This window comes from Pseudoliparis swirei, chromosome 6 (assembly GCF_029220125.1).
Source record: "Pseudoliparis swirei isolate HS2019 ecotype Mariana Trench chromosome 6, NWPU_hadal_v1, whole genome shotgun sequence".
NCBI classification, from domain to species: Eukaryota; Metazoa; Chordata; class Actinopteri; order Perciformes; family Liparidae; genus Pseudoliparis; species Pseudoliparis swirei.
The window spans coordinates 12,341,881-12,367,827 of record NC_079393.1 but is presented as its reverse complement, the minus strand read 5'-3'; the positions used below and the strand labels follow the sequence as shown (position 1 = coordinate 12,367,827).

General features: G+C 41.7%; 4 protein-coding genes across 4 annotated transcripts; 2 read left to right on the top strand and 2 right to left on the bottom strand.

Annotated features, from left to right (window-relative positions):
• Positions 1–18,352, top strand: LOC130194984 (transient receptor potential cation channel subfamily M member 1-like). Its single transcript, XM_056416211.1, has 28 exons — positions 1–72; positions 4,983–5,099; positions 6,544–6,620; positions 7,259–7,454; positions 7,551–7,764; positions 8,067–8,191; positions 8,281–8,452; positions 8,785–8,959; positions 9,059–9,182; positions 10,789–10,861; positions 10,991–11,091; positions 11,498–11,674; positions 11,808–11,942; positions 12,059–12,109; positions 12,196–12,336; positions 12,431–12,460; positions 12,557–12,849; positions 13,083–13,311; positions 13,389–13,520; positions 13,617–13,748; positions 13,849–13,977; positions 14,093–14,344; positions 14,434–14,608; positions 15,165–15,185; positions 15,280–15,424; positions 15,519–15,727; positions 15,863–15,995; positions 16,093–18,352. Exons 1-28 carry the CDS (start codon positions 1–3, stop codon positions 17,423–17,425), a joined length of 5,163 nt encoding a protein of 1,720 aa, XP_056272186.1. The 3' UTR covers positions 17,426–18,352.
• On the bottom strand, positions 17,608–21,061 carry rab8b (RAB8B, member RAS oncogene family). Its single transcript, XM_056416181.1, has 8 exons — positions 20,848–21,061; positions 20,216–20,276; positions 20,067–20,127; positions 19,898–19,975; positions 19,690–19,779; positions 19,524–19,589; positions 19,380–19,430; positions 17,608–18,760 (listed from the first exon to the last, which is right to left on the bottom strand). Exons 1-8 carry the CDS (start codon positions 20,969–20,971, stop codon positions 18,668–18,670), a joined length of 624 nt encoding a protein of 207 aa, XP_056272156.1. The 5' UTR covers positions 20,972–21,061; the 3' UTR covers positions 17,608–18,667.
• A 557-nt stretch (positions 21,062–21,618) lies between these two features.
• On the top strand, positions 21,619–22,958 carry rps27l (ribosomal protein S27 like). Its single transcript, XM_056416492.1, has 4 exons — positions 21,619–21,724; positions 22,317–22,425; positions 22,611–22,721; positions 22,836–22,958. Exons 1-4 carry the CDS (start codon positions 21,719–21,721, stop codon positions 22,862–22,864), a joined length of 255 nt encoding a protein of 84 aa, XP_056272467.1. The 5' UTR covers positions 21,619–21,718; the 3' UTR covers positions 22,865–22,958.
• dnaja (DnaJ heat shock protein family (Hsp40) member A) lies at positions 22,953–25,900 on the bottom strand. The gene is made up of 8 exons (XM_056416487.1): positions 25,774–25,900; positions 25,267–25,406; positions 24,689–24,863; positions 24,498–24,602; positions 24,180–24,407; positions 23,845–24,075; positions 23,656–23,756; positions 22,953–23,552 (listed from the first exon to the last, which is right to left on the bottom strand). Exons 2-8 carry the CDS (start codon positions 25,396–25,398, stop codon positions 23,343–23,345), a joined length of 1,182 nt encoding a protein of 393 aa, XP_056272462.1. The 5' UTR covers positions 25,399–25,406; positions 25,774–25,900; the 3' UTR covers positions 22,953–23,342.
• Between the last annotated feature and the right edge of the window lie 47 nt (positions 25,901–25,947).

Below are 25,947 nucleotides of genomic sequence, written 5' to 3'. Positions count from 1 at the left end.
ATGGACACCAAGGGCCAGGGTGGCAACTTGAAACGGCCCTCCATCAAACGCACCTCATCGGGCACGCAGAAGGTAAGAACAAGCCTGTCTGTCACAGTCAGCGGGGATCCCGCATCTCTTTACTGAGATAGATTTACTGATAGGGTTTTGAGTTTCATTTGCGGCACTCATTTTTAAAGTTGACCTTTTTAGTAACATTTTGTATCCAGAAATCATGACTCCTTTGACTAAGAATGACCTTTGTTGTAAGCATGTCACATGAAACCATATGATCTGGCCACATTAGTTCCTAACCAATCGTTTCACAGCCCCTATGGCACAATGACATGCACCATTCATGACTGAAGTGCACATGGTCTGCACGCGCCATGCACCACAGACCTACTGGGAAATGGAGTTGAAGGCGGAGCAGGCTTCTGGGAGCTGCTCACTCCAGGGCTGCAGTTTAACTCTTCATTATGGCCCAGTATGGATGACCACGGCCATCCCAGAATTACAACATGTATTTATTTGTAAAGTCTGGTTTCATGTGATTAATACACTCCTGTTATCATGTCCTTTAAAGATACAATTTGTATATGAATGCATCTGTTTCAAAACCAACAAGCAGTGAATGCTCGGATTAGAGTTTGCACACTGCAAAGTAACACACACTAAGTGTGTGTCGCTTATGTGCTTTCTTTTCACACATGTTAGCACACAACTTTTTCATTTAAATAGTTTCAAAGGAATTATAAGAAAAAGATGGAATTAAACTGAAATATCAAACATAACATAACACATTTAGAGTTAATTCTTTGTAGATTACATTTCCATAATGAACTACACAATGTGCGGAGGAACATTGTTTCACCGTGTGGTTAAATCGGCCCAACTCTGTTGGATATATCAACAGCAGGCTATTTCTGACACTGACATCATTAAAATAATTCAGAGTGATGGGTTTCTATAAATTACAGCAGGCATTATTTGGTGAGAATAATACTCTAAAAAATATAATATATAATCCTCAACCTTTTTATGTGAGGGTTTCACTCTGTAACACCATCAACAATGTCATGGCTCTCAGCCACACTTTTAATGACATCTGATATGTTACTCAATAGAAAATAAATGTTCTGCACAGACCATACTACACAGAGATATCAGTTTTTTTCTGATTATACATATGTCATGCAGTTTGTAGTTTTAAATGAACTTCTATCTTTTCAGTCTACAGAATAAAAACACTGTTCTTTTGTAAATAAGATGCCCCTACAGAGAAATAGTTAGTTGGGAAAGAAATGGCCAGAAAACAAACATTTTGGTTGGAAGAATCACTGGACCCTAAAAATGAATGTTGCCACAACAATAAAAGGACAAATCAATCTACATTTGAGTAACAAATCCTACAATTTACAAGAATGTGCGAGATCATATGACTGTGTGATACAAGCGTCAGGCTCAGATCATGTGAGCGCCAAGAATCCTCAAAAAGCTCCAAGGCTCCGGGTCAGGGCTGGACTAGCAGAACCCGATGTGTGACCTGTCTGAGTAAGCAATGCTTATGAGAAATAACAGTTAACTAGTGAGTTATTCAAATGTTGCAGCATTCTAGTTAAGTTAAACTAGTTTACTGTTACCTAAGTGACCTAATTATTTAAACCTAATATATCATTTGTTCTGGTCAAAGCAAAGAGGAAATTGTCTGGAAGATTGAATTTTACTATGAAGATGGAAAACTCTTACACCTCATAAAATAAATAACATATCACAACAAGGTTATACAGGACTGTCTCAGAAAATTAGAATATTGTGATAAAGTTCTTTATTTTCTGTAATGCAATTAAAAAAACAAAAATGTCATGCATTCTGGATTCATTACAAATCAACTGAAATATTGCAAGCCTTTTATTCTTATAATATTGCTGATTATGGCTTACAGCTTAAGAAAACTCTAAAATCCTATCTCATAAAATTTTAATATTTCCTCAGACCAAGTAAAAAAAAAGATTTATAACAGCTGAGTGTTTGTCAAAGCTCAGGAAACCCTTGCAGGTGTTTCGAGTTAATTAGACAATTCAAGTGATTTGTTTAATACCCTACTAGTATACTTTTTCATGATATTCTAATATTTAGAGATAGGATATTTGAGTTTTCTTAAGCTGTAAGCCATAATCAGCAATATTAAAAGAATAAAAGGCTTGCAATATTTCAGTTGATTTGTAATGAATCCAGAATGCATGACATTTTTGTTTTTTTAATTGCATTACAGAAAATAAAGAACTTCATCACAATATTCTAATTTTCTGAGACAGTCCTGTATATAGTTGCTACTGCTTGGCCATCTGTTGATACACAATATTTTATTCATTTTAAAACAGTGGAAAACCCCTAGAGATGCATGATCTCATTTTCAAGGGCTCCTCAGGCACAAAAAATGGAAGTTAATTAACACATAAATTACATATCATTTTCAATATTAATGTTGCAGAATAATACAAACACTCAAGATCATATCTGTTAATGAAGTGTTGCAGTGGTAATACTATCTTTATTCATATGATGTCATGTAAGGTGTGTAAGGCTAACTAGCGAACACCTTTCAAACGGTGGCCTGTTGACGATTAAAGCGGAGCTGACTGAGAAATACTTCTCTTCTAATACAAAAGAACTTAAGACTTGTGTTTGTTTTTACAGAGGCGCTGTCTGTATTCTGATTCCCTGATTTCATGCACAATTTGATTTGCTCTCTTTTTCGGTCAGACCCTCCTTTGGGGCAAAGCAGCAACTTTAAAACATGTCTTATGACTCCCTAACTCTCGGCGATAATCAGTGACATGTTGCACTCATGTGATAGCTAACTAGATTTTCGAACTCAGGAGAAACAATGAGTGCATTTACAAACAGGGCTGACTGAAAACAATTTGCTTCTCAGTTAGAGTAGATTTGCCTTTCCACAGCCTATAAATCAAGGGTGTCGTTTCGTCTAAATATCTTTCCCCGCACGAGTTAAAATATGAAAAAGGCAGCTTTGTATTCAGTCCACGTGGGATCGACCATGAGTCTAAAATATTTTCTTTAGCCAGTGAAGAAGTCTACATGGGCTTCCTTCCTGTCACACTGCATCAGGCTCTGACCACGTCGCCATTCAATACCAAAGCCGAGCAATTAGTTGCTTTATCTTCAACCCTGATGACATTCCAATAGGACCCCCAAATCCTTTCTGATCCATTTCACTTGTGCTGATGAGGCTTTGGTTGTGTGAAGTCCGTCGTTACTACAATATTCAGAATAAATCACACGTATAGTTTTTACTCACCGACGGTAAACAATTATGTGTTCGAAATGCAGTGAAACCGACCAGGTCAGATGTCAACGTACAGAAATAAAGACATCATTATACCTTTTCCTTATGACGGTTGGGAGCTGAATAGTCTGCGTAATTGTAGCAGCACTGGAACAAATTTGCTCTGATCTGTTTGCTCACTAAGTTGAGGGTCAGGAGACCAGCACCATGTGATTCCAGAGCAAAAAGGCATGAATGTATGGCATACATCCGGACTGGCACAAACACTGGGAGAAGTACTTATTCTGAGAGAAATACAGGGTAGAGATATACGTACTGCCTTTATTTATTTAAAACCTTTTTTTGTGACCTCCTCAGCAATCTAGCCATTATTATTTCCCTTCCACACAATTGCCTTTTGTTTTAAACGGTTATTTCCTCCAAATTTTCTGCATGTTGGAGTGACTGTGGTTTATTGTTCCGAGGCTTGTCGTAAGTCTCGTTAATTTGCGAGGTGTGACACAATCTGATCCTGCGATATCTAATTCTTGAAGGTTGTTGTTGTTGTTAAGTGCTCAGAGGCAGCTCTTATCGAGGCAGCTGGTTGCCGACTGGATTTTGGTTTTAATTGCTGACGTGAATGAGTTTAAGTAAGCTGAAAGAACTGTGACATAGTCAGCAAACACTTCTGGAAAGGCGCTTTGTTTTCCTTGGCGGCCCACGTGCAGTTTTGAACCAAAAGGCTTCTCTCTCTCTCTCTCTCTCTGTGTCTTTCTGAGTCATCAACCACCAACCTCTCTCGTCTTCTTCACTCTGAGTTACAGTCCGGCTCAAACTATTCACTCCAACCATAAAATGAGAGCTTGTTAAACCATTTCACATGAGGAAGGTTTTAAATGGATGTCTACAGCTTTGTGCTTGTTAACTCCATCTCAGCTTCTAGCTCCCCTAATTTCTACCTCTAGTTATTTAAGCATGCTCCCTAAAGCCCTTAATGACTTTAAATAATCTTAATCGAATGACTCCTTTCAGTCCAGCATGATTTATTTTCAACAAAATAGGTCATATTTGATTTTTCCCTGGTTTGAGCCCACAGTTTAACCACAGTTTAGCAAATATACTTTCCAAGAGCAAAAGTAAAACGCAAGAAACTATTAGCTGGTCTGTTGAGTATTCTTTTCCTCCACAAAAACATGGTGGATAAAAATAGAGATTAACTGCAATTAGCATTGATTGACCTTGCCCCCGACTTAACAAGGCGCCTTCCACAAGAATGCCGGCAGCCAATTCTCTCAATTATGCAAATATGGTTGAAATCAAAGTTGGAGGGGGTGAAAATATTTCAAATGAAAAGTTGGGGATCCTCTGAACAAGACTGCTATGCTTTCAGGTTAGCCCGTCTGCACCGTCTTCACAATCTAAGATCTTCCACACTGTGAAGCCAACACAAAGAAAGGAGTTTCAACAAATTGGGAGATTAGGGGCCGGTTATCAAAGTAGATTTATTGTGCCTTGTTCAAGCGGAGGATGAAAATACCCTGTGGGCATGGAGAAGGGGTCATGGGACTCCAAAAGGGATTACCTTGAACTGGAGTCATGAGACTTGGGCGAACAAAGACCCTGCTCACATGCTCATCTTATTAGCTGGCCCTCATAAAGTGAAGAAGTTTCATGTCTTGTGGGATTCAATGAGAGCACTTGACTGGGAGTGCAGCACCAGGAGAAAGCTCTGCTGCAGGAGCAGCCGACTTTAGACTTCCTCCATCCTCTGAATGCTTCACCTCCTGCAGGGCTACAGATAGGACTCTGCAGCTCGGACAGAAGATTGTGTGTAAGTGTATCTGAATTATATAACGGCAACTCTTTTTTAATTCATTTGATTACTTTTATGGCACAATTATTTAGATATCACAGAGATGTGGAACAAGTTACAGATCATGGAAAGTGCCTTCAGATGTGGTGAATGAGAGAGCAGGCAGCAATGTGTGAGTTCTGGGTGTTTAATGATGCGTAATAACGGTGAGGCGGAAAACTTCTGTAACAAGGCCGACAAGAACAGCGGCATTACACGTTGGACTTTTTTTAATCTACAACACGGTGGTACAATTTATTTCCAAAATGATACTATGTAAAAGTGTTTGTGAACTATATCCACTATTTAATTGTGTATGTCTTCATGCAAACGATAAGTTTAACATTTTTAAAAGGAAAATACAATAATTTCATTGCAGCTAAAGAAATAGGAATACAATGTGTTTCTATTAAAACATCACTTGGTGATTTTATCTATTCAACCAGATCATTATCAGATGACTTTTGAATGAGTCTATTGGGTGAAATCGTGTCATCATTGTAGCAAACTTATAGATAAAAACAAGATGTATTTATACATGTTTAAAGGAAAGGACAAAAACTGTGGATTGAAGAATATAAACAGCAGCAGTACTATTCAAATCCTTCAGACCAGCACATAGTATCAGATGTATAAACTAATCATCAATATGTAAAATAGCTATAGACCTGGTCAAATAATGTTTTTTTCTTTACTTGATGGATAGTTTGTGGCTTTGCAGCTGGCTGGAACCAATTAATCAGATGAAGAGAGAACAGTAACTGACTGTGTTATTGAAAACGTGTGATTGCTGTTCACAAGACAAGACTCACATGACTTTCATTTATACTCATATGACTTCAGACTAATTGGTGACGTTGAAAGACTTATTTCATGATGTTTCAAGCTATTAATGCTGTGAAATATCAAGATGATTTTTGTTTTGTTCACCAAGCTCAACTTCCGATTTTTTTCTTGGAAATATTTTTCTTCCAATCCTTCAGTTTTAATTGGGGCTCCGCCGTCAACAATGGTCCTTTGAACATGTTATTTTTGTTCAGCACTGAAGGAAAAAAAACAGACAGCAATCAGAGCAGGATTTGACAAAGTGCGTGGGCATAGTACATTTGTGTGATGATTTCGACCAGCTGCTTATCAAGCTCGAGCAGACAATGAGAGGTGTTAGTCCACATCTACTGCATAGGGTGTTACTACCTGTTAATAACAGTCAACATGCAATCTAAACTGTATTTCATAGTCTCTGCAGACACTTCAACTTTCACTTCAATTTTATTTTCTCCACGGTAACTGGGGTTATTCACAGGATGCATATAGTTTTCATCGTTTTACTTCCAAAATGATTTTAATAGTGACATTTAAATACAGACATCCGGATACACCATGTGAGCTGACCCTTTCTCTCTCTTTTATTTCCTCTTTACAGGCACAACGAGTTTGGATTGAGAGGACCTTTGTTAAAAGAGAATGTATTCACAAATTTCCCACCAAGGACCCAACCAGGTATTTACACTCATCACACTGCCTTTTAAATGTTTGTTTTTTTACTTGTGGTAAAAAAAAGTCAGGAACAGCAGCTATCTCATTATAATTTGAACATGACAACATTTTTTTTTTTATGAATCATCAAATTAATTTCAGTTGCTCTTTTTTAATGCTAGAGAGTAGTACATATTTTACTTTTCTTTAGGAATATGTAATAACAGTGTTATTATATGTGTAGGTTCAGCGCCATGATTACTATGAGTATTATTTCGTAGTATCTAAATAAATTAGAAGTTATTTTAATTTAATTAATCATGACACCCATGACTGCAGGTTTACCAGGATTATGTTTCAGAGTGTATTGCAGGACATGGTTACTGTTCTGGGCTACGGGAGCAGCCAGGCAGTGCGGGCCTTTGTTCGCTGAGGCACACATTTCCCAGAAATGGGCACACAGTCATGAAAGAGACGATGTGTGTTTCGAGGAAAAGACACATCCATCATGAGCAGACTCACCACAACACTTGGCTCAGTTGCTTCTAGTCATGATTCAACACTGAATAGGACATTGCTCAGGGATGTCTAGGAATAATCAACGGTCGTTTTTTAAGTCTATGTCAACACAGTCTGACAGGTTTGCTCTGCGGTCTTTGTAGATGTTCCTGTGGTCAGCTGACAGCGCAGCATCCGGCCATCCCTGCTGGTGCCAACTCGCTAGAGGAAGCGAACCAGCTGGTGCAGATTGACACCCCAAAGGATAAATGGAGTGTGATCAAGCACACCAGGACCTACCCAACCGACGCCTACGGCATAATCGAGTTCCAGGGTGGAGGATTCATCAACAAGGCCATGGTAAGTCTCAGCCATTGAACATGTTTTCAGAGAGACTGTGTAGTTTGATTAGAAATGACTCCCAATACCGTTCTTTTCCCTTATCTTCTCTCCTAGTATATTCGAGTCTCCTACGACACCAAAGCTGACAACCTCCTGCATTTGATGGTGAAGGACTGGCAGTTGGAACTGCCCACCTTGCTCATCTCCGTCCACGGAGGTCTCCAGAACTTCGACCTCCAGCCCAAACTCAAGCAAGAGTTTGGCAAAGGCCTGATCAAAGCTGCCGTCACCACCGGAGCTTGGATCTTCACGGGTGGAGTCAACACGGGTAGGACGCTGACAGTTTAGGATAACGCTTTTAATGTTCACTTAACAAAATAACAATTGGTGACATTAAAAGATTACCTTCGCTCTAAATTGTCAATACATAATACTTATTCTGCAATTTCCTGGGAGCAATTTGACTAACCCATTGTCACAGGTTTAAGCCCTGTAATTAGAGATTTTGCTTGGAAAATTCATCAGAAATGACAATCGTGTGGATTCTGCCTGCAGTAACATCACCCTGTCCCATGATGCACCCACAAGAGTCATTATTCATGCTGCTATGTTTTTCTCTTCACATCTTAGGGGTGATCCGTCATGTAGGAGATGCCTTAAAGGACCATTCCTCCAAGTCACGAGGGAAGGTGTGCGCTATCGGAATTGCTCCATGGGGGATCCTGGAAAACAAAGAGGATCTCATCGGAAAAGACGTGAGAATATGTTCTGCTCTTAGTCTCCAGAAAAAAAGAGGGTTCTTCTTCTTGAAACATGTCATACGAATGTCTCTTTCTTTTTCCAGGCAAATAAACCCTATCAGACGATGGCAAACCCCCTGAGCAAGCTGGCTGTGCTCAACAACAGCCACTCCCACTTCATCCTGACTGACAACGGCACCTGTGGGAAGTACGGCTCTGAGGTCAAACTCCGCCGGCTGCTGGAGAAGCACATCTCCCTGCAGAAGATCAACACGCGTAAGTCCAAAAGCGCTCTGCAGATATCATAAAACATCCACGGTGTGTTTGACTGTGAGCCAGAGTCTTGTTGGACATGCGGCCGGAGAGCTCCTCTGTGGCCTGTGGGCTTCCCTTTGTCATCCTATGCCTGCAGCTCGGATAAGGCAGGGACAGCAAAGGGATGCTCAACTGTCACCACTGACTTCACTCCCTCCTCCGGTTTTGACTGTTCGCCCATCGAATCCATGTGTTCTGCTTCAACATTTCATTCTCAAAGCGCTGCTATCATAATGTGACACTTTGGTGCTCAATGGATGGAAGCGCTGAGCTTTTCTGTTTTTGTGTTCCAGGTTTGGGTCAGGGGGTTCCTCTAGTGTGCCTGATAGTGGAGGGAGGACCCAATGTGATCTCTATCGCACTGGAGAGTCTGAGAGACGATCCCCCCGTCCCCGTGGTGGTGTGTGACGGCAGCGGTCGAGCTTCCGACATCATTTCCTTCGCACACAGGTTCTCAGAGGAAGGAGGGTGAGCTTTGAGATGATTTCTCCTTGACTGTACTTGGATGCCGTTCCTCTGGTCAAAAGAAAAAAGCTGATCTGTCCTCCTTGAATCTCCTTTTTCCAGCACGATTAATGATGATGTCAGAGAGCAACTTTTGGTCGCTATTCAGAAGACTTTCAATTATAGCAAAAGCCAGTCGCAGCAGATCCTGATCATGGTTATGGAGTGCATGAAGAAAAGGGAACTGGTGAGTAGGAGAATACACTGACAAACATAATGTAGATATCTTTACGATATTCCACGAGTATTATTTCAAAATAACATGTCTGTGTGAAAAAATCAATAAATATCTGAGTTGTGAAGCATCTGGTCTCCATCATCATTCCTCCACTCCACTCATCCGTGTATTTTCCATTAACATATTGAATAAACATAATCCCCACAGCGTGCTTGTCATCTCTCCGTGGTCATGTGTCATATGTTCATGTAATCTGGGGCATTCGCAGCTTCATTATATCATCAATCCTCATGTATAAACACACAGCTGTGAAGTGGTGGTAGGGGGGGGGGGGGGGGGTCTGATACTGGAGAGGTAAACCACTTCAATGCAGACATTGCAGTTGGCTTCACGATGAAGCACACACCCCGATGAGAGTCTTCACCGATAAAAGATGAATCCCTGAGCTGAGTGTTGCTCCAAAGTGTTTGCTGGAGACCACGGTACACACACAGTGGCAGCATGTATGCATCTCCATCATGTGATGAGTAGTTTGTACTACCCAGCCTATATTTAATCTCCAGACTATATACATGTGGGTGGGAAAGAGCAGCTCACACCACCACCTGCTTAGCAGAGAGACTCTTACTCGGTCCATCCACAGTCAGCACACAGATGGAGGAGAGGATCCTTCTCTCTAATCCTCAGTTAGGTTCTCTTTCCACTCCCCATGTTGAGTTCAGTCCTCAGAGTGCTATCACTTCACCAGCGACTCTCTATCCCCGATGTATTAGACTGCCTAATGCTCCAACACTCTCAGATAAGCAACTTAAACTGCTTTTTCAAAGATCAAAAGTGCCGTGGGCATTTAGTTTTTACTGATACCCAACCCAGACAATGTGACCGAGCCGCCAGGTTGTTTGAGCTCTTTATACGCAACTAAAAGGCCACACGGCTGCCTGCTTTTAATCTAAAGTGCCATGACTAACCTACAGGTGAATCAGTGTCACCGTCGAGTCCCCAAATAATCCTTTCATCCTAAGTGCACCCCATGTGAACAGCTGGGATAGACAAATAGCATCACTCGTTCAGAAGGCTGCCATTTGCTGTGATGTAACACCGGGCTGCAACATTTAACCGCATTAGGAGTTCACCATTATAACTGTAATTATAATCTCTATTTGCCAAAAAAGCACAAAGTGCATCCTGCAACTGTCTGAAAGAGCAACACAAGTGCTCAGTCTTCATTATCAACGCATCCCAAGACCAGCCCTGACATCTCTGGCATAGTGCCACATATTCATGCCAACTTAATCCCATTTAACCATGGCTGCACATGTGACAGGCCCGTCAGCGTAATTCCATTTGATATAGTCGAGTGCATAACAAGGAAAACACGATGACACTGTCTGGCTAGTAAAAGAAGCGTGTTCGATGGTCCGCCTGCAGTGAGAGGCCTAGCTGGAAGAATCTCCCATCAGTTCATCCCCACACGTTTACAGCTGCAGTTAGAGTGGTTCATTCATTCATCCATCCATCCATTTAGTGGTTTTTTTATCAATTCATTCCACCATGACAGAACATGGCTTCACACCTGCTGTCGTTCCTTCTCTTTTCGTCTACTTTTCACATGCAGATCACAGTTTTTCGAATGGGTTCTGAGGGACAACAAGATATTGAAATGGCTATTCTTACTGCCCTGTTGAAAGGTATTATCTGGCTGCATCGCAACATCTCAACATGCGTGTGTACTATTACATCACAGCAATACTTTCCTTGCGATGTACTACATGCTTCCTCTTCTCTCTCCGTCTGTCCTCCCGTTTCTTTTGCATCAGGCACAAACGCGGCGGCAGCCGACCAGCTGAGTTTGGCTCTGGCCTGGAACAGAGTGGACATTGCTCGCAATCACATATTTGTTTACGGGCACAATTTACCAGTAAGTGGGACTCACATTAATGGAAAGGCATCATTCCACATGACTGCAGAAGTTACAGAGTTGGCAAGGATGTATTTAGTACTGAAGAACATCATTTTTTAATTTTCTTTAAATGGAGTCGGTCAAAGTCTCCCTAAACTCAGAATGTGTTTGCCTTATTGTTACTTCACTTTGTGGAAAACACAGATATGTATTCATATTATTCAAAGCAGAGTAGTTTTATAGGTCTTCTGGTGGGGATCTTTAAACAACAGAGTATCCTCGACATATAGCAGAACAACCTGGAGATCTCTTATAAATATCAATTGCAATTATTTAATGTAATCAAGTAGTACTAATAGCAGAAAATAAATTGATATTTTGAGGCTTAAGATTAATTTATTCACCTTATTTCCTGCTTGGTAAGCCTGCCGGTGCCATCGCCAGAACTACCTCCACTGCAGCCCCGGCTCAAGAGAAGCAAAAGTGTCCCACCGCCGCTCCTCAAAACAAAGCACGCGGAAAGAAGGGAAAAGGGAAGGGAAAGGCGAAGCCTGAACCTCCAGAGGAAACAGACCCGAGGAAGTTGGAGTTGATTCGTTGGGTAAGAGTGGGGTTTATGGCAAAGAAATACATGTTTTAACCTGTTGCTGCTGTACTGACTGATGAGTCGCCAACTTCATTTCATTACATGTTTTTACATTGACAATAAACACCCTTACCTCACCTCCTCTCAGGTGAACTCTCTGGAGCAGGCCATGATGGATGCTCTGGTGCTCGACCGAGTGGACTTTGTCAAACTGCTCCTTGAGAACGGGGTCAATATTCACCACTTCCTCACCATTCACAGACTGGAGGAGTTATACAACACGGTGGGCGGCATATGACAATGAGACTGAACCCCTTTAAAAGACAGATCTGACACATTTGAAAAAGGTTGATACTAATTACACAACCTTCTTCGTCCTCCTCTTTGCTCGTTCCGCAGAAACTTGGTCCCGCTAATTCAATGAATGGTGTGGTCAGGGATGTCAAAAAGGTGAAATGATCTTTACAATCACATGTTCAGGTTATAATTCACCTTGAGACACTTGCTATATTAAATATTACTCTGGTGTTTTGCAGGGAAACCTTCCTCCAGATTATCAGATCACTGTGATTGATATTGGTCTGGTGCTGGAGTTCTTTATGGGCGGAGCTTACAGGAGCAATTACACCAGGAAGGCTTTCCGCAACCTCTACACTAATTTGTATGGACTGAAAAGGGTACGAGTGGATGGGAGGAAAACATATGTAAACAGCTTGTTCATCATATTAAGTAAGATGTTGGTATTAAGGATGCGTTTCTCTCTTCTTGCAGCCGAAGGCTCTGAAGCTTCTTGGAATGGAGGTGCGGTATCCTTTCCACAACAACATCTGTCAAGTAGCTAAAAGAAATACAACCCACACAGAACAATAATCTAACACTATGTGTTCATGTTGTCAGGATGATGAACCGAGGTCAAAAGGCAAGAAAAAGACAAAAAAGAAGAAAGAGGAAGAAGTGGAAATTGACGTGGATGACCCTGAGGTCTGTCGATTCAAGTTCCCCTTCCATGAGCTGATGCTGTGGGCGGTGCTGATGAAGCGGCAGAAGATGGCGCTGTTCCTTTGGCAGCGTGGAGAAGAAGCGATGGCGAAGGCCCTGGTGGCCTGTAAACTGTATAAAGCCATGGCCCATGAGTGCTCTGAGAGTGAACTGGTGGATGACATCTCTCAAGACCTGGAGAACAACTCCAAGTCAGTACAATTAATATGTTTCTCAAATGTTTCACTTGTAGTTCTCACCCCAAATAAAAACACTCTCATTGTTACTCTTTATATTGCGTTTCCTGTCCTCTATTGAACAGTAATATCTTTAATTACTGTAATTCCCTTCAAATTTTTCTTTTTTTCTTTTGCATTTCTGTCGTTTTTTTTAAGTGTGCAAGTTCAATATATAAATTTATATCATGGTTTCCTCTTTTTCATAGGGAATTTGGCCAGCTTGCCTACGAGCTGTTGGACCAGTCCTACAAGCATGACGAACAGGTAGCCATGAAGCTCCTAACATATGAGCTCGTCAACTGGAGTAACTCCACCTGTCTGAAGCTGGCTGTGGCTGCTAAGCAACGTGACTTCATTGCCCACACCTGCAGCCAGATGTTGCTCACCGACATGTGGATGGGCTGCTTAAGGATGGGCAAAAACCCTGGCCTCAAGGTTCATATTTTTTTAGGCATCCATACACAAGTAAGAGTGAAATAACAAGAAACTAAGTGTCTTATTTTTACACCAAGGTTATTCTGGGGCTCGCCCTTCCTCCTCTGATTCTGCTGTTGGATTTCCGTCTTGGAGAGGATACATCCTATCAGGCACCTGGAGACAAAGACAAGGGAAAAGATAAGGATGATGACACAAAATACAGCAAAGTAAATCATACATTTTACACATTTTTTAATTGGAAATGCCTTGTTCAAAAGTAAAACATTATAAGCTGAAACTGATAGTTTGCTGTTTTGTTGTAGGACCCTAATAATGATAATACTTCCCGAAGGGGGGATGAAGAGGAGGGCAGCACTAATGTCCGTAAAATCCCCATTGCCAAAAGGGTCTTTGAGTTTTATAATACGCCATTCACCAAATTCTGGTTCAACACTGTAAGTTTCCTTCACGTAAACAACACATTTCTCCTATTTTTTCACTTTGATTGAAGTGACTTAAATGCAACGGCATTTTGGTATTTTCTTTTTCCGACAGATTTGCTATCTGGGATATTTGATGTTGTACAACTATATAATCCTGGTAAAAATGGAGCGCTGGCCATCTTTACAAGAGTGGTATGTCATTGCATACATCCTCACACTTGGATCAGAAAAAGTCAGACAGGTACAAGCCATTAAATATGATCAATTTGATCTGATCTGAGTGCTTACATGTGTATACATCTACACATTATCGACATGTTGTGGCATCTGCATGACCTTTGAACCCTTATGTCTAGATTCTGATGTCAGAGCCGGGGAAGCTGAAACAGAAGATAAGTGTGTGGCTGGAGGAGTACTGGAACATCACAGACCTGGCTGCCATTATTACCTTCCTTTTTGGTCTGATGCTGCGGCTGCAGCATGAACCCTACATGGGCTACGGTCGCGTCATCTACTGCATCGACATCATCTTCTGGTACATTCGCATCTTGGACATCTTTGGAGTCAACAAATATCTGGGACCCTATGTGATGATGATAGGGAAGATGGTAACAACATTTCGTGGAAACCACATGATATGCAACACAAACAGAAGGTCACACAAAGTTGTAATGTGTGTTTGCTTCTTGTCCCCCAGATGATAGATATGATGTACTTTGTGGTGATCATGCTGGTGGTGCTTATGAGCTTCGGGGTGGCTCGGCAAGCCATCCTTCACCCCGATGAGGAGCCGACGTGGCGCCTGGTCAGAAACATTTTCTACATGCCCTACTGGATGATCTACGGAGAGATTTTTGCGGACTCGATAGACCGTAAGACTAGAGTTCATAGTAAGATTCTGTTTCCTGATTCTGGGCAGATGATCAGTGTTACAGTATTTGTTCTCTTTCTCAATTTCTGTGATGTTTATTAATAATAGAGTACACTGTAAACTCGCAATACTTTGTCTCCCTCTGCTGGCATATTTATATTCATAATTAATGGTAATCATTTTGCATTGAGGAAGATATATGTTTTATTATCTACATTCCTCAATCATGATCATTTGCCTTCAAGTATTTTGTCTGCCAATGTTTCTTCTGTCAGGGTGAAGGCAACAAGCAGCGACCAAAAAAGTCTAAATTAGCAGGTTATTACATATTAAAACAGATGTTTTCTGAGGAAGTTGCTGATCCTTCTATTTGTTTTAATATACGAAAAAAGAGGCTAGAGATATAAAATAAATAAACTATCTTTTGGGTTTGATTCGTGGAAAGTTGGAGAAACATAACACCAATCCACTTGTTCATGGACATCAGCTTGACCTTGACAGAAGACAGAAACAAATTGTGTTTATTGATTTTAACCCTTTGTCAATGTTTCTCCAAGTCTACGCGATGGAAATCAACCGTGAGTATAGTCTTCAAGCCAAGAATGCATTTCAAATTAGTTAGCTGGAGAGCTCGGAACAATTTCTATCGCTAGAACTGTTCTTTGGCCGCAGCTCCATGTGGTGATCATCTATTTGACGAGGATGGGAAGAAACTGCCTCCATGTATCCCTGGTGCCTGGCTCACACCGGCCATCATGGCCTGTTACCTTCTCGTGGCGAACATCCTCCTGGTTAACTTACTCATTGCCGTGTTCAAGTGAGTATATGCCCCAATGCGTCTCCGCTCTATTGTTTTACAAGAACCCTCTGCTATGACAGGGAGTACTCACTGGTCTGTTCTTGTCCCACAGCAACACTTTCTTTGAAGTCAAGTCCATTTCCAACCAGATCTGGAAGTTCCAGAGATATCAGCTGATCATGACGTTTCATGACCGCCCCATCCTGCCGCCACCTCTCATCATCTTCAGCCACCTCTACATCGTCTTCAACAGGCTGTTTTTTCGGCGGTGTGTCAAAAAGAAACAAGATGGAGAGCTGGATGAGAAGGACCGCGGACTCAGTAAGTCACACAGTTTGTTTTTTGTCTCATCCTGGATCACAACAAATTTGTAATGAATAAATCCTGTTGTAGCCCATATACAATGACAGAGCAGCATTGATTGACTGATTTAATGCCATGATTTGTTTCTACCAGAGCTCAGGCTGAATCCAGAGGAGCTCAAATGCCTGTTTGAGTTTGAAGAACAGTGTGTGGAGGAATATTTCCGGGAGAAAGAAGACGAGATGCAGTCCTCCAGTGGCGAACGCATCAAGGTTACCTCAGAAAGGTGAACACACTTTCCAGGGCGTGGCTCAGACATTTCTAAGCTTGTCGATTGCCGTTTATGCTTACATAAACTTTTGTTTCCCTGGCGTTCTGGGCAGAGTTGAGAATATGTCCATGCGTCTGGAGGAGGTGAATGAGAGGGAGAACACCATGAAGGCGTCCCTGCAGACGGTGGATCTACGTCTGGCGCAGCTGGAAGAGATCCACGGACGAATGGCAGTCGCCCTGGAAAAGCTTGCAGGGGTGGACAGACTGGAACTGACCAGAACCTATTCACAAAACTCCTCTGTCGGTGACCCCTCCTCCCTACTGCGCCACGGCAGCATTAACAGTGCGGATGGTTACAGTCTTTACCGCTTCCACATGGACGTGGAGGAGTTTGCATCGAAGCAGAAGGACACAGATGAGAAAACTGGAGGAGAAAGACAGAGGAGTCTGCGGCAAGCCTCCAGTATTTCTCCTGTGCACACTAAGGAAGGTGGTCAGACCTTAGAGGTGAGTGGTTTGGAGAGATCACGACCAAGTGTGGACATTCTCATATCTCCATGTGAACAAAAGCCCATCTCTGCAGCATCGAGTCAAGAGACCATATCCAAGCAAGGCAGCACAATGCTGCTAGACAGGCTAAGGCCTTGTTCTCCACCAAAAAGAACTAAATCCTTGAGATACTTTCCCGTTGAAGAACAACCCACTTCTCCTTTGACCAAGAGGAGGGCTATGAGCACCATCATCGTCAGCCCGCCTGATGAACCCGAGGAAGCAGATGAGCTTACAAAGAAGACACAACTGCCGCCTGGAACCTCGTCTTCCCCAAAGAGGACTAAATCCTTGAGATATCCCCCGACTGAAATCCAAATCCAGACGTCCCCTATCACAAAGAAAAGAGCGATGAGCAGCATCGTCTACAACCCAGCGGAGGCCGGTGATGATGTGCAACCTGCCGACTTCAAGTCTGTCGTGGAACAGATCACTAAAACACCAACTCAGTGGCCGGAGAACTTGGAGTACCAGGTGCACTCGAGCACTATTGGTCACATGCCTAAAGTGTCGAAAGTCAGAACTCTCTCCCAGCAGTTTCAAGCCAACGCTGCATCCACGGAGCCCAAAAAAGATGAACTCCAGAAGGCTCCTATTCCTTTAGAAAGCAAGGAGGCTCATCCAGCAGAGGAACCTGCAGGACATCAGACAAAGATGAAGGCCAAGCGGAATCTCTCAGAGACCTCCGGGTGTCTGACTGTCGCTGATGAAAAGCATTATCCGTCTCACAGATCGCAGAGCTTTAATGTCAGCGAGAAGAAAGCAACGACGGTGGTGAGCAAGGAGCCCAGAGCCTCAAGCAGCCAAAGAGACCTGGTTGACGCCGGCAGGGACGACGTGGGGAAGAAGATGGAGGCCGAGAAGAAAGAAGATGATCCACAGGAAAAGAAATAACAGCCACACAGAGAGAGAGAGAGAGAGAGAGTGAGGGGGCTGAAACAGAATGAGGAACAAATATACATGGAGGAGGAATTGAATGCTACCAGCGATGCAGCAAACTAGCCTGCCTTTCAACTGGGGATGATAGTTAATGATTTTGCATTAATGGTCAAAAATAGTGGTGAAAATCAACATAATTCTCTTTTAAAGATCCAGTTTCTTTACTGTCTTTCATTGGTTTGACATCAACAGTAACTGATAATCATTCATTTTAGTCACATCATTCATTGTGTTTTCACGTTTCATATCTACATTTCAGGGTGAAATTAAAGTATACACACATCAGTTAGTTGTGCCAAAATCATGACACAATGTGAACATCAAAAACATTCATTTAAATATGATCGACACTTTCAAATACTGTCTGTAAACATATTTTTTTCCAGATAAGGTCAAATGTGCCACTCGGAGGTATAACCATTTAGCTTTCATGCAAATACTGACAATCGCAGAACAATATGTAGTTAGGTACAGCTGCTAAGAAACAAACTAACTTTCACAGTTTCATTATAACACAGAAACCTGTTTAAATGAAGGTTTCCTTAAAAAGACATTAAGTCATATTTATACATATTTTTGTCTTTCCTATCACAATACTGTGACTCCTTCGAGGCACGCATGAACAAATAGAAATGGTGCCAGTGCAAAAGAAGACTGGAGGCATATTAGTACACATGAATATACACGGACAAGTACAACCAATGCTCAGACGTTATATGTCCATCTGACAGCATCACCACGGTAAATATGATAGTAGATAGTGTGTAGAAAACAATGCTACGGTTTATGAAAGAATCTGCATTTTCCTTTTATCCCCCCATGTATTATAAGACAACTATGTGGAACTTTATCATATTAAATAAAGCCTATTTTCAGGACATCCATCTGAGGTATTATTAATGCCAACAGAATCCCTGTGTCCTGTGAGCAGACTCTGCAGGGTCAGCTACAAACCAATTCTGACGCTCACGCACAGGTCTTTAGCATGAGAGGATATACAGTGTCAGGCCTCTTTCCTTATTGATCCTCTTCTGGTCAGCAGCAGGTCAGGATGGCCTCCCAACCACTAGTGAACCTGTGAGCTTCAGGTGGCAGTAAGGAACTCTGAATATTACCACTGCTGTCGCTGCTGGGAGGACGCACGGAAAGCTGGACGGCAAAGCCACGCCAGAGCCGTGAACACTCGAGATGAGCAGCCTAGAGGAGGGAGCACTTGAAGAATGTTATCCTCTTCGACTTCTTGTCTGTGATCTTGACTGCTTTGCCTGATCCTCCGGCATTGTTGTCCGCCTGTCAAGGAAAGATGTGCGAGTGGAGAAAATGTCATAAATGAAATAGGGCTTTATCATTTAATGTAACACCTCTCAAGGTTGAAGGTTTAGTTCCTGCATTATATTCATACCAATCCACCAAATAAACACTATCATGAAACTGGTTTCGGCTTTAAGAAAGAAAGAAATGTTATGTTTATTGCAGTACTATGAATACACTAATGTTATTAATAGTACCGCTAATGATTCAAAAGGTATTAATAGAGAGCTCCTGTTATAAGAACATATTGTATACGCCTCTTCACAACAAAGAGCACAGTCCAGGGACACACCTGCACCTCTCAGGGGGTGGGGGTAGGGGAGGGTGGGACTTTGTCGCCTCAGAGGGGAAATACAAGCACTCACTTCGGCTTACTATGCATATTTTCTGAGTGCAGGATCATTGAAAGCAACCTACATGAGCATGTCATCATTTTTATCAGCTCCTCTTATCTGAAAAATGGCAGCTTGAGAGTAAGAAGACTGGTACGAAAGATTTCAGTGATTGAATCTGAATCTGTAAAATCCCATTTTGAAAAGTGACATATCCCCCACCATCCCTCGTGGAATCTCTAATAAAAAATATCTTAATCACTTACTGTCTTTGATCTCAGATTATGTAATATGTCTCTTCCTATGTTATAAAAAGCCTGGAATGACAAATACAAAACAAAACATGTTAAATGTACATATGTATTGGCCGTGTTACATGGTTCCTTTAGTAAACATAAAAATCAGCTTACCTCTTCCACATTTAGGCTAGACTTTGCACTTGTTTCCAAGAACTTAACTCCATAATCAATAGCCAGCTAAGTGATATAAAAATACAATGTTAGAGTGTCACTCAACATGCAGATAATTTAAATGTGTTATTGCTACTTATGGTCATAACTGGCTGCAGAAACTCACCTTTTCCCCTCGGTCTTTGGACACCTGTCTCCTGTCGTTCATATCACATTTGTTTCCCAGTACCATCTTCTCCACATCCGACAAGGCATGCTGGGAGTTGAGAGACTCATTATACAAAGCTGTGCATATGTTGGCACTTGACACATCATCAGACAGCAATTTAAACCACGTATAAAGACATTTTATGTGAAGTTCAACTATTACTCACCTCTTCAATGTTTCTAATCCAGTTTTTTATGTTTTCGAAAGACTTCTCATTGCTAATGTCATAGACCAACATAATGCCCTGTGAAGAAAAACAGTCCTCAATAATTCTGATAATTTGATAAGTAAGATAAACCCAGAGGGGGGAAGTACAGGGTGAAGTGTGAACATACCATTGCTCCTCTGTAGTAAGCTGCGGTAATGGTGCGAAACCTCTCCTGCCCTGCAGTGTCCCTAAAAACATTGAATTCAAAGTGCAGACTCGTGTCACACTCAGATTTAAAAAAAAAAAAAAAAAAAAATCATCTCAAATAGCACTTACCAAATTTGAAGTTTGACTCTCTTTCCATCGAGCTCTATTGTTCTGATTTTGAAGTCTATTCCTGCATTTGAAAAAAACAAGTACAGACAGAGGCTGATGCTTACTACATTGACTGGCTACATGTATAAAACATTCTGCTCATCATGACCAAGATGCACCACAAACCGGAAATACACAGCTGCCCTTGGTGGAGAAATTACTTTGTAAAGGACTGGTAATCATGTCAAGTAGGATGACATCATCCAATGTCACAAGACAACTAGCTGCTGCAGTATCACGTGGAGCCTAATGGAGGATACAACTATTTTTTAGCAATTTTGAATGGAACAAAAAAAGGCCTCGTGTTTCAAAAGGTCAAACATCATGACTATAGGTGTTGATCTTATTCCATATTTAACCAATAATGCCTTGATATGAGCCATCAAGGACAGGTGATCATTATAATGAGTATCTCCCATTGGCTTGCTCCTTTGCAGTAACTGTCGTAAAACAACATGGGTCTGTGTGATATACGAACCTGTGGAGAGTCCTTTATATTGACCACCAGTCGGGCAATGCTGCAAAGCGCGGTCGGTTGATACGGGCATGCATTATGTCAGATGTATCTTTAGGGGCGGCAGCAGGGTACTCACCTATTGTGGATATGAAGGTGGTATTGAAGGAGTCCTCGCTGAATCTGAACAGCAGACATGTTTTGCCGACTCCGCTGTCTCCGATGAGCAACAGTTTGAATAAATAATCGTACGTTTTCGCCATTGAAACACACCGTAGAGTCCAACGTTTCGCTAATAATAGGCCGTATCGAGCCGGGGTCCCCCGTCTGGAAATCCTCAGCTGTCTGTGGTACACTGGCAGCCGGACCGGTGCGGCGGAGTGTGTCGTCACTTTCTGCTTTGCATTGTGGTCTATGTAGTTTAAAGACATATGTGGCGAGGATTCACTTTTCGTGAATTCTTTTATTATTATTATTATTACAAGCACTGTAGGCTATGTATGAATAGAAGAAATACAAACATTGCGGTTGGTCGAATACATCACTGAATATTCTATCTTTTTTTAATCAATTTGATCAATATTCATTAGCCGATCATTGTCGGTATATTAGTGATCCAACAATCGTTATCTAACAGTTATAGGCCTAGGTACCTGCAGTCATAGATATTGTAATAAACAAACAAACAAACAAACAAACACACAAAATAAGGGATACAGGTGCCAGACTTGTGTTCTTCATTTAAATCGGTTGGATGATGAGAAAATGACAACAATGTTCAAACGACAATATTGCAATCGGATTGGAACCATTTATTTTTTTACCAAAAATAGGATCATTATTATGTTTTACAATATGATATTGAAGAACACGCTCGTGTATTTTAACACATCCTGTTTACGGCATCCAGTGATCTCGCAGGTCGAGCAACAACAGATAGTAGATCTGCGCAGCTCTGATCTCTGTGCGACCAGCAGCCTACGTGTGCGTAGGACAGACTAGTGGTGAACATGCCTGTGAGTGACAGTGTTTTTGGGGGTCTTTTCTTTTGTCTTAGTAAATATACGGTGTCAACTATCGATGCTTCTCATTGTCGAGTCCCAGCCGTCGTTTTGTAACTTGTATTCGTGGTCCGAAACCTCGGAGTTGTGTTGTTGAGGCGTAGCAGCAGCAGCACGTGGAGGGAAAGTTAGCTAACATATCGTTAGCCCGTCTAGCTCGGGGGGCGACTACTTGCTGGAAAGCGACTGTATCCAACGTGTGAAACGTTCTGCGACAGAGCCAAGACAGTCTGTAACAGTGTCATGCATTTACTGTCACTTAGTCTGACCGTGTGCGGTATATAAACACGAAGACAAATTAACTAATATTTGTATTGGAGCAACTTCTCTGTGACTTAGTTACTTGTGTACATGGTTAATCATTGCTAGAACGTCAGCTAGCTAACACCTGGAGTTATTTGCCATGGTGTCTGTCATAGTTAGATTAAATAACACACTTAGACGCAACATGACATTGTTGTTATACCATTTTTATTTAGCTTGATTGCCGTTTTAACTTGGACTTAACTTACTCAAATGTAACCTATCACATGTTTATTCGCTGCAGCTGGCCAGAGACCTCCTCCATCCTACAATTGAGCTAGAGAGAAGACAACATAAAAAGAAAAGACTCGTCCAGAGTCCCAACTCCTACTTTATGGACGTAAAGTGCCCAGGTACAGTAGATTGAAGTTGTCCTGTACGTGCTCATGCAACAATAGATGCAGTTGTGTGGGGGGGCTCACACTGACTCGTGTTTGCGTTCCTTTTATCATATTTACATTCATGACAACTTCAGTTGAGTGAATTTATAATTAAATACATTTCCCTATTGTTTTATCTGTTAAATGTTTCTTTGCAGGCTGCTATAAGATCACCACAGTGTTCAGCCATGCACAGACAGTGGTGCTCTGTGTGGGATGCGCAACAGTGTTGTGCCAGTCAAGTGGAGGAAAGGCCAGACTAACAGAGGGTAAAACATCCCAAAAAGTTAAATCATTGGTAGTGCTGAATGAATTACCTTTAAAAGGTGTACATGTCAGTTGTAAAGAGATGGTTGCTTCGCTCATTTTGGTTTTCTTTACAGGGTGCTCTTTCAGGAGGAAGCCACACTAAAAAGGGGATTGCCGCTGTCTCAGATGTCCAAGTTGTACGATACATTTTAAAATGAAATAATTAAAATCTCTAAAGAAATGTTATAAAATTTGAAGCATTCTGGGACTTTTATTGAGAAATAAACAACTGTTTGTCACGATTGAAATTACCTTCACAGAAAGCATAATAGTCCTTTGGGCTTCTGAAAATGTGCCGTAGATTTCTTACGAAACATACAGATATAAAAGACAAGGATCTTAAATGCCGAACATATAGGACGATGAGCCAAAATACAGTTTTGATAACGGAGCACAAATGAAATGTGTTACGAGTACTCCACTTGCATATTTGTGTCACAGGAGAGTTTGGCAACTGTTAAATCTAATGTTACTTATTTTATTATATTACTCTGAAAAACAGAACTTTAAAAGCTTGTTCACAAAAAAGAATTCAGAACAGAAAACCCACATGCTCTACAACATATATAAATGTTTTAAGATTACTGTGTCTGACACTGCACTCCGCTTCTGGGACCCTCATCTTCCTCATAAGCTTCCCCACTGGCTTGTCTCTGTGTTCGCACATCCACCTCACAGAGTGGTGCCTCCTCCATGTCATCAGTAATCATCAAATCCTCCCTGGGAGGAAGCAGTCTTTCCAGCTTGAACACAAGATGCTCTGGGAGCCAGTTGTTCTCTGGAAATTCCACCTGCAAGACAAATTACAATTGGTTTAAATTAAAGTTCTTTACAACCTACAAATATAAATTCAGTTTTGTCACACTGGTGAACCAAGTGGTTAGCGTTACTTACTTCAAATTTAATGAAAAGCTGTCCCTTTTCAAAAGGTTCCTTGTACATTGGCATGCCCTCATTCTGAACACATTTGAGTTCACCGTGTTTCATTACTTCACCTGTTGAGAAACCCAAAACAGATTAGTTGATAACATTTTAATCACAAATATAGTCTACCAGACAAGGCAGCTAATCTCCATCAATTACCTGGCAGAGAGCTAATGACGAGCATTCTGTCGTCTAATGTTTGGATGGTCTTCTTGAAGCCACACAGAGACTCAGCCAGTTTGATGGTCATCTTCATTATCAGATTGTGGTCTTTTCTCTGGAACACAGCGTGCTCCTTCTGATCCAGAACAATGATGACATCCCCAGGCTCCAATCCAGGTTCCTGGTCACCTTCTCCAGTGAACGTAATTTTCTGACCATCTCTCATACCTGCACAGCACATGCATCTTCAGTTTAGTTTTCACCACAAATATTTACCCTACCAAATGAAATCAAATTAAATATTAATACCTCAGATGGGGGAAATAACATACCTTTATCAATGTGAACTTCAAGAATTTTCTTCTTGCGTTCTACTTTGCGTCCATAGCAGTTCTTGCAGCGGTCTTTAGAGGTAAATTTCTCACCCTGTCCCTGGCAGTCAGCACACATGCTTTGGATCTGCTGTATCATGCCTGGCCCAATCTGTTGCACCTTTATTTGTACTCCTCTTCCTTTGCAGGTTGAGCACTTCTCCAAGGCACCTTTCTTACCACCATAACCTGTGTCAAACAGGATGCCATTTATGAAACTTAAAAAACAAAATCCAATTACATTGAATATGCTATTCAAAAAACAAAAACACTACGTACCTTCACATTTTTCACAAATTACACTCTTTTGAAGGCCAAGCTTCCTGGTGCTGCCTTTGTACATCTCATCCAGTGTAACGCTAAGCTGGTGGACAACATTCTTCCCTACAGGAGAGGCACATATGAAAGTTGTACAAGCCGTGGGCATTTGAATATATAAACAGTCAGTTTCTAGAGTACTTAAATCCTACCTCTTCTTTCCCTCTGCATCCTTCCTCCACCTCCAAAGAACATGTTGAACATGTCCATTGGGGAAGTTCCTCCACTCATGCCTCCTTCTTTGATCGCTTGTTCTCCTCCTTGATCATACAGCTCTCTCTTCTCTGGATTTGAGAGCACCTCATATGCTTGAGATATAAGCTTGAACTGGGGTAACAAAAAAAGGTGTGTGCCAATGAATGATTAGTTGACATTAGTTTAACGTTTCCTGACCTAAAGATTATTTCAGGTTTACATTATCAGATTATTTTTATGACAATGACACTCAATGTGCAGATGGCTCACTTCTGTAACATTTAAAGTTATTCCCAAATTCATCATCATAATAATGACTGTAATTTCGTGACATGTCAGTGTCGAGGGGGCTGATCTTACTAAACAGAGGAGCCGCGAGATCATTCCAGAAAGTTCCAAGGGGGGGGGGGGGGGGTAATGCAACAAGGCCTGCAGTTTAAAATTAGAAAGGGCGTCCCTAACGCCCATGTACAATTGACGTTAGCTAACAGTTAGCTTAGCTGTATGCACCTAGCAGCTAGCCCCACTTGCTTACCTTCTCTCCTTCATTGGGGTTCTTGTCGGGGTGATATTTCAGCGCGAGCTTTCTGTACGCTTTTTTGACCTCATCCTGTGGGGATTTGGGATCGACACCCAACAGGTCGTAGAAGCCGGTTTCGTGAACCATGGTGACAACTTAAAATCAAATAAAGAGGATACACATTAGCATAACGTCCAATGCTACAGTCCGCGTAGTAACAGTGAGCCACACAGCATACATCCGATATTAACGTTAGCGAACAACAAAGGACGTCCGCTAAAATAGTGACCAATAATAATGTGAACCGATGGATCGAATAGACAGAACGGACACCGCGAGGAGACGTTGTTGTAGCCGATGGCAACAGCACGTGTACGTTAAATGTAACGTTACAGTCCTCCGAGCAACCATACGTTAAATTACGGGCCCACGTTGTGCTCGAGCTTGAATGAAACCGTTCGCTTTTATTAGCCGTGTAGTTCAAGAGCTGTTCAAGTCACAGCGTCGTGTGAAGCTACTTACTTGCCGGTTGATATTAATATCCTAGCTTTCGCTCGAGTTTCGCTGAGAACGGGGACGGAAGATGGCTGGTTCTTGTAAAGGCTCTACGGCGCAGAACTTTCTGGAGAGCTGTGAGAAGAGCCGGAAGTGTCGTTGATGGACGAGAGCGCGAGAGCGAGAGCGAGAGAGAGAGCG